This window comes from Hylaeus anthracinus, unplaced genomic scaffold (genome assembly GCF_026225885.1).
Source record: "Hylaeus anthracinus isolate JK02 unplaced genomic scaffold, UHH_iyHylAnth1.0_haploid 3, whole genome shotgun sequence".
NCBI lineage: Eukaryota > Metazoa > Arthropoda > Insecta > Hymenoptera > Colletidae > Hylaeus > Hylaeus anthracinus.
Genome location: NW_026535284.1, coordinates 4941523 through 4950598, shown reverse-complemented (window position 1 = coordinate 4950598; position 9076 = coordinate 4941523). Strand labels below are relative to the sequence as shown.

The window sequence follows — 9076 nt, the reverse complement described above, 5'->3', positions numbered from 1 at the left end:
CCCCTCCTCGTCCAGGAGACATATCGGCCGGTACGCGGAGGGTGAATCCGCAGGTTTCCCTTCCTTCTTCAGGAGAACCATCCGCCCACTCTTCCATAGCCGGGGAACACCCACGACTCCAAGCAGGAAGAAAAGAGCTTCTGTACCTTCCCGCACAGGACGCCCAGGGCCAAGGTCCAGACTTTACCGGGTATCTCATCCGGCCCCGGGGTGGTATTCTTGCCTCGGAGTCACCGGACAACCGCGGTCATCTCCCCATCCGTGACCTCCATATCGGGCGGCCGCTCAACTTCGCCTCCTCACCAGGGGGAAAAAGCGTGACCATGACACGCCCGAGAAAATGGGAGTCTAGGCTCTCCGTGAGCGGGGGCGCCCAAGGGCAAAGCCGTCCCATCACCATCTTGTAGTGGCGCCCCCATGGATCCCTGCTCAGAGAGCCGAGAAGATTCTTCCACGCCTAGGCAGCTGCAGGGCCAGCTGCAGGGCCACGACCTTCTCGCGGTAGGCCCTATACAGCTGGGCACGCCTTTCCAAATCTACGCGTCGTCGCCGACGGGCGCGGGCGTACTGGCGTCGCGCGCGTATGCATTCAATGCGTAAATCCGCAATGTCGCGCGACCACCAGTACACCGCCTTCCTCGGGTGGACCCTGGCCCGGGGCATAGCGGTGTCACAAATGGACGTCATAGCGACCCAGAGCCATTGGGCTTCCACCTGCCCGTTGACAAGCCCGGCCGGACGTTCGGCCACGACTAGGGCTGCCGCCATCAGGGCGTCCTGATCGAGCCTCTTTAAGGCCCATCGCGGTGGCGGCCTTGTCGTCATACTATAACACCCACCACCTAGCCTGGAACTGCAACTACTCTGACTACAATGGAGAGATCCTTTTGGACATATTAGACAGACATCACATCAACATTCTCAACTTCGATATGAACCAAACACAAATCAGCGCCAGGACTTGACGGAATAGATTATAACCCCGGATCCACACTGCGGCGAACGCTGGTTCGCGTACATCGTTCGTGAACATGGTAGCTAACCCTGTTAGTCACCGGTTTTCGCCGTAGTGTGGACGAGAAATAGCCCCGCTGGGTTAAGCGAAAACTGTGTTCGGGAACCAAATTCAGCGATTCACGAGGTGGTGGATCCGGCGAACACGTTCGGGAATAACATCGCTTTTTTCTTCGTTATTATCCCTTTTCAAACTCTCGGAGCTTGGGCATTGCTATTCTTTCCAACTGTGGGGCTAGTCTTTATGACCACCCGCAGGTAAGGTACATACTTCAAAGGGATAATATGCGTGACCGAAGTTAACATTATTTTCTTATTACTCATCCAAGTTTGTATATTTTTTGTTGTATATTGATGAAAGTATATGCAATATATTGGCGAGATTTTCCTGATAAAAATGGCAACAAACGCGATGCAATTCAGACAACTTTAAGTTTCGTTTACAATATGCAATATTTTTATAATATTAATACTTGATTTTGTGAGCCAGTAATCGATTAGAAAGTCTGTTCGAAAATAGGAAACAGATTGTAAAATTCTTGCCAGGAGATAATTAGGACCTATGAAAAAACTAGGTAACTTTTGTAGCTATGTGAACCTGATACCCGACTTTTCAAAAATTCATTTTTTTTATAGAAAATAATAGCATTTCGTTTGTACTTGATTGTACCATCAATAGTTTTGTTTGTACCTTCATCAATGGGTAGTATGAACAAGTGTTAATATTATAAACAAAATACCTATTACTTATCATAAGCGAAATTCAAAATTGTCTGAATTGCGTCGTGTTTGATATCATTTTTATCAGAAAAATCCCGCCAATATAATGCATATATTTTTATCAAGATACAACGAAAAAAGCATAAAAACTTGGATGAATATTAAGGAACTAATATTAACTACAGTCACGCATATTATTCCTTTGGAGTATCTGCCGGCGGGTGGTCGTAAACGGTCGTTTGCTTTCGAGTATTTCCAACCATGGAGGGGATGCAGATCGCCCGAATCCACAAAATAACATCAGTTTCACAGGAGTACGAACATCGTAGGTTAGACAGACATCACATCGACATCCTCAACTTCGATAGGAACCAAACACAAATTGACGGAATTGACTATAACATGATCAAACACCTTCCATTCAGATGTAAATTAACTCTACTAGATATTTTCAACGAGATACTTACAAACGGGATCATCCCTGAAGAATAGAACACTTGCCACCCCCTACCCCCTTCCCTGACTCTGTTCCTTAACTCCCCCCCCCCTTTCCTCTTTCCCCTCCCGCCGCTGATCTTGAGGTGTTAACCAAAGAGTATTACTCTAATAGTATTAGTCTAATACTAATACCCGTGTTCGGCAAGTTGTCACCTCAGATCACCCTGTTGAGGCGTCCTCCGTGGCTCCTCTTTGGGCCGATGCGGTGTTCGGGTCCTCCTCTTCTTGCGCGCCCCATGTTTTACCATTTTAGGATGTGTTTGTTTTGTGTTGGTTAATGGGAGTCGTCCATTTTTCATTGGTTGATCTCTTCTAGGAAGGATGCTATTTTGGCTGGTTTAAAAAAAAAAATTAACAATAAAAAAGTTAGGTTGTCGCATTATTGTCTCACAGATTAGTAGGCATTTAAATTTTTCACGATCACCTCGACTCTCACAAGGAATGGTTTTTAGGTGTCCGACTCCGATTGTTTTGTTTCTTGGATATGTTTTAAAGGGCCGAAAAATAAGACACACGTATTTTTTTTATTTTGGCCCGTTTCCGTATTTAGGAGGTGAAACGACCCCCTAGAGTTTCAGCTGCAATAGGTTATCTCCGAAACTATCGTAAATAAAAGAAAACTTTTTCTTAAAAAGTTTAATGGTTTTCTATATGCATATAAAATCTGGCCCCAAATTTTGTAAAAAATAATTTGTTTATAACGTGATTTTAAAAGTAATCGCAGTTTATATAAAGAAGAACGTACATTTTTTCCTGAATCTTTTGATGTATCGTTTACTATGTTTGCCTCTTACGCCTTTGCTTATTAATATTATACGCTGATACGCCGGCTCACGGTTATACCAGATATGGACGTACCCGCCACTATCTTTATTGTAACTCGATAAGTTCCATTTGGCGATGAAAGGAAACCGCTTTGCATAAATTGAAGATACTTAACAAACAACGACGAGGAATATTAACATCATTCTAATGACGGAAATTATTTGAACGATACTAGATAAAACCATTTAACGGCGATACATTTATTCAATTATTACGTAACTTCGATAGCTTCTTTTTACGTCGCTGGTTATAATGTTAACGTAACTTTTATCCGAATGAAATCAGAAATCACTAGTGAATTCGTTGACTAGTGAATAGTCAACAACTTGAACACGAAGGTGAAGTGTGACTAAAGAAGCAAGAACATAGAGATATTATAGATAGAATAGGAGAATCAGACCTAACTAAAAAGAGAAAGAATTACCCTACCCTGCTCTATCTATCAAGGCATCCTTACATCATTTTTGTGTTAATGTATTTTAAAGATGCATTACTAAAAGCACAGAGACAGAGGTATCAGATATACAGGGTGTCCCAAAAATATTGGAGGTCCTTGAAAGGGGTGGTTCGGGAGGTGATTTGAAACAACTTTTTCCGTAGCGAAAATGTTGTCCGAGGCTTCGTTGAGGAGATATTAACGGAAAACACTGATTAATCAGAGCGCGAGGATGCCGTTGGGGTGGAGGCTACGCGCTAGGCGGCCGCGCTCATACGCTACCGCGGCCGCTCCACCGGGATACTCGCGCTCTGATTGGTCGGGGTTTTCCGTTAAGGGGTCTCCCTAGTTTGTCGGGTTCGAAAAATCGATTTCTTTTTTTATTGCATTTCTTAAGAGTTCAACATCTTAAGAACATATTCCTAAAGTATTATAGTTGAATTCGGAAATTTGGCAACGCTCTGAGCTACTAAAAGAGGATTTTCTTTCCTAATCGGCGTTGCAACGCTTATTAGGAAATACAGTAATAAAATTATAGATTTAGTCGTAAAAAACACTTATTGTAAGATGTGTGAAACGTGGAAGAAGAAAATTGACGACGAGGACGAGTATGAAAAATGGAAAACGAAGCATCAAGACCAATGTACGGTGAATGATGAAGGATCTGCCGGGAAGATGGAGGTAGATGGGATAAAAGAAATGTTTGATCGATCGATGGAACGTTATGGAGCCCTGTATACCCGTTACATCGGCGATGGTGACAGCAAAACATTTAAACATTTAACATTTAAAGAATGTGTCTTACACTTAAAAAAAAAGGATGGGATCCCGCTTGAAATCTGAAAAGAAAAAACATAAAGGAATAGGAGGAAAAAGTCGCGATTACGCGAAATACAAATTCTGTCGAAGAAATGCAGAATGCAATTTGGGCAACATATTTTCATATATGCTCTACAGATACAGCGCCCCAACACGATTATTGTCCAATCGAAGCCGACAGCTAGTGTTCGTGGCGCTGTGCCGAAGCAGAAGGAACGCTGAAAAATTATACTCACCATCCACCACTTACTGATCTTGTACAGCAGGTTATAAAACCTATTTATACAGATTTATCACGAAATGAGTTATTAGAGCGATGTTTAGGCGGAAATACACAGAACAATAATGAAAGTTTTAACGGTTTGCTTTGGCACTTCGCCCCAAAGCATGTCTATTCAGGAGCAAAAACGGTGAAAATAGCAACTTATCTAGCAAGCGGAATATTTAATGATGGCTACCAGTCAATTTTGAAAACCTTTAATACAATGGGAATAATAATTGGCTCAGAAATCAAAAGTTTTGCTGATGCTCAAGACGATAAGAGAATCTTACTTGGAGAGAAAAGGCATCGCGAAGCGTCAAAAGAAGCTCGAACTGCTCGGACGACTGCAAACATGGCTTTAAACAAATTCTACGAGGAAGAGGAACGTGTGCTGTACGGGCCTGGCATTGGAGACACAAAGTGTTTGAATGGTATTTAATAAACGCTTAAAACTTGGAATCGTAAGATGAAGTACTTTGAAAAAAATCCCGAAACTTGCTTCATTTTCCAAGCGACAAACTCGGGAGACCCCTTAATATCTCCTTAACGAAGCTTCGGACAACATTTTCGCTAAGGAAAAAATTGTTTCAAATCCCCCCCCCCCCCCCCCCGGAACCACCTCTTTCAAGGACCTCCAACATTTTTGGGACACCTTGTATAGAGTGCCACAGTACTGTGGGACATTTGCTCTTACAAACAGAGAGAACTTCCTGCTTTCCGAATTCACTGCAGAGAGCCACGTTTCAATTTATACTCCTCCTGGACTTTATCAAATTGCATAAAACGAACATCGTGAAATTTTAAAAATTGTACGATTTTTCTATCGAATAGAAGAACTTCGATTGCCAAAGATTAAGTGTCACAATAACAATCGAGTACACTCGTGAATAATCGATCTACTCGTACTGTAAAGTGAAGTGAAATTAAGGAAGAATCAAGAATGAAGCTGCTAGCGATCATTTTCCTCTGTACAATATTATCAACGTGCCATGGATATCGAATATTGGGCGTATTTGCATTCAATGGGAAGAGCCACTTCATAATGTTCGAACATCTGATGAAGAATCTCGGCAAAAGGGGTCATCAGGTGGACGTGATAAGCCAGTGGCCATTGAAGAAACCTTTCCCGAATTACACGGACTTGGTCACGATAAAGCCGCAAAGCAACTTGACGAACAACATGTCTTTCGACTTGATAAGTACGATAGTGCAACAGCAGGGAAGTTCCATTGTTTCTGAGTTAGGAAACTCAGCCTGCGAATATTTAGGCGATCCAGGGATACAGAAGTTTGTACGCAACCCGTCCAAGGATCCACCCTACGACTTAATCATTATTGAGGTAGTTTTTCTTTTAGATCTTGATAGATTTATTGAATGTTGTAACGTTATAATTAGACTGCGGATCTTTATACAAATGCATATTTTTATAGAAAATAGGTAGACGAATGGGAACTGGACAGAAAGTTATGTCATGATTAGATGATTCCAAAAATATATTTTTTATTTTCCATATAGCATATGTTGCATATTTTTTGCATATTGTGCATATTTTTTGCATAAATGCATATCCGATTATTTAATGGTCCGCTAGAATAAATAAGATAGATGTGCCTAAAAGATTGATTAGGTACGATCGACACCGTGTTCTAATTTCGATTTGGTAAGTACTGTATTAACATACAGTGAGAGACAAAACAAAGTCGATGATATGATGTGTAAACAGACAGAGTCACGCCGCAGTTAATCTCCATTTTCCAAGTTAATCAGTAAAATTTAACATTTATTCAGAGCCATTTCCAAATGTTACCCGAGGCCATAAAGAAATTGATAACAATAGGATTACCTCTAACAGAATCTATAGATTTGGTAACTACAGTTACAGAAAATTAAAAAATTATACCCGGTGATTATGACTTATAATGTTGAATGTTTGTGTCGTTTGGTATATGAGTATGTTCTTCTGTGAAGTTTCTAAATTTTTATTGAAAAATAAAATATTGCGTGTTATGACGACAAGGTTCTCTGTTAAGCTCACATTTAAATTAGATAGTCAGTCCTATAAGTATTCGTACCCTTTATGTCTACTGAAGAAATTTGTCTAAATGATAGACTCGATGATTCTAAATGTAAGTTTTTCATTATAAATACAGTGTGTCCGAAAAATGTTGGAGGTCCTTGAAAGGGGTGGTTCAGAAGGTGGTTTAAAACAACTTTTTCCTTAGCGAAAATGTTGTCCGAGGCTTCGTTAAGGAAACTTTTTGTTTTTATTTAAACATTTCAAGCTTATTTAGTTATACAAAAGAAAGATAGGGAAGATTGATAGCCTTACATTTTTGTTTATTGCTATTGTTAATAAGCCATCATTTTACCTTATGGAGAAAATGTCCTCCTATGTACACCTCCGTTCAAAAATATCTGGACACCATTGAGCTCTATCCTAACTGAAGTGTGAACTCTTGCAGGAAGAAATAGAGGCGACGGAGGTCCGAGAGAAATGCAAAATAGGTGGTTCCGGTATTATCCTATAGCAAATTTATTTGTAGAGGGGGAACAAACGTACGCCGTAACATGACCTACTCGAGCATCGCTGAGTATTGTCGAATGAGTTACTTTCAGATTCTTTTTCGCATAAAATTGGATAAATACAATATAAATTGAATTGTGACAAATAATAAAATTTAGCTCTGTACCAAATTGTATGATCTAAATTATGGTATGTAAATTATGTATACTATTTCATTATTATGTCATTATTATTAATGTTTCTATCGTTTTATATATAAATAAAAAGAAAATAAAGTTCAAATCTGTACATAATTAATCTGTAAATAATTTCTAGAGTGCCGCGAAATTCAAACAAAGAGGAGTTTGTTCTCCCTCCACACATAAATTTGCTATAGGATAATACCACCGGAACCACTCATCTTGCATCTCTCTCGCAGTTCACACTCCAGTTAGGATAGAGCTTAATGGTGGACACTTCCTTAATAACGAAAACGAATACTTAATACACTGAATGTATTTAGAATATGCGAAAGATTCTTTTTAAACAACTATCAGCTTCCGGAGTGTTTGATTTTTCTGAAATTACAGAGCCCGATCTTGAAATTTTATTTACTGGTTCGTACCAATTATCTCAATGCGTGTCATATTTAGCAGAATTAATGGACGACCAAAATAATATTAATTGCCTTAAGGGCGTGCAGGAGATAAACTGACGCCACCAACGGAGAGTAGGTGAATTGCTAGATAGTTTTTCCCGTTTCACAGGCACAATAATGAAAAAAACATATAATAATTATGCATTTCGTAATCAGGGGAAGTAAATCTATCGTCTCATTAAACGTTTTTTGGAAAAAATTGAAAAAAAAAAAAGAAATTTCTTGCATTTAAACGTATTTTCAGCATGTTTCAATAGCGACATTGCAAAATCTGGCAGTATCGCCCACAGTGGAATTTTACAAAAAATAGTTTAAACAAAAAATCAGCCGGAAAGGTCGTTTTCTCGCTTCATAAAATGTAAATAACTGTTTGGAAAATTACAAATGTTTGACATCATTCTGTCTTTGTCTCTCCTCCATTTGTTGTATCTCCCTCTCTGTCACAGCATCATTGGAGAGACAAGGATCTATCTGTTCTTGTCCCAGAGCTTCCTACTTTTTCCGCAACTGTCACTGAAGTCAACTCGGAGTTTTGCTCGAATCACGTCGAATTAGCAATAAAATCTGTAGATGTTACATCTGACTACACACCAAATTCAATAGGCTACAGAGCAGGGCCCCCAAGCTCTACTCTTGTGACCATGAAGCCCGATTTAATTCGGGCCCCCGGGGTTTGACGGCGCCAGTGTCACTCTTTTACGTACTATTAAGTTCATATTCTGTGTAAGTTTATTCTATGGTGTATGCACCCGGCAAAATTTGAACTCTACCTCACTCCATATATCCATATTTGGTCACTGAAACATACGAACGTTTTCAATTGTTTCGAAGCTAACCGCACGATCGAACGCGATCGATAATTCAACGATTGGAACGATTGGATGGAATTCAACGATTTTACTAAAGACATGGACGATAAAGACGGTAAATAATTTTAAAGTATATTTAACAAATTTTTAATGAAAATATTTAATAAATTCTATTAATATTAATTAGCACCTGTTGCATTTGTAAAGCCACAGGATGGAAATTGAAGAAGAAGAAGAACCTAAGTTTTTGATCTCTATACATATACATATGATCAAATAATATATAAACATAACATTTATACACTACATGTAAATGAGAAGACCTCCAACATTTAATGTATATACAATGTTATATAATTTGGTTAATATAGATCAACCCGTGCCCACCATTGGATGCCAGGACAATGTGGGACTTCAGGACAGCGTGGAACATCCAGGTTCATCCAGAGGTTAGTGTACTACCTTACAATAATATTATCTTCTATTGCATTCCTTTTTTTAGTTATGATAGGTATTCAGTATTATGTGTGTC

At 39.5% G+C, this 9076-nt stretch overlaps 1 protein-coding gene across 3 annotated transcripts in view; it reads left to right on the top strand.

Moving 5' to 3' along the window:
- Window positions 1-3364: 3364 nt before the first annotated feature.
- Window positions 3365-9076, top strand: part of LOC128894421 (UDP-glucosyltransferase 2-like) — a 26988-nt gene continuing 21276 nt past the window's right edge. Inside the window, exons 1-2 of one of the 3 annotated variants that reach the window (XM_054156146.1) lie at window positions 3365-3395; window positions 5275-5913. In XM_054156146.1, coding sequence (XP_054012121.1) covers window positions 5515-5913 — 399 coding nt within the window. In that variant the 5' untranslated portion in view covers window positions 3365-3395; window positions 5275-5514. Of the gene's footprint in view, window positions 3571-5274; window positions 5914-9076 lie in introns of all 3 variants that reach the window. The other 2 variants (XM_054156145.1, XM_054156144.1) reach the window with 2 other exon arrangements.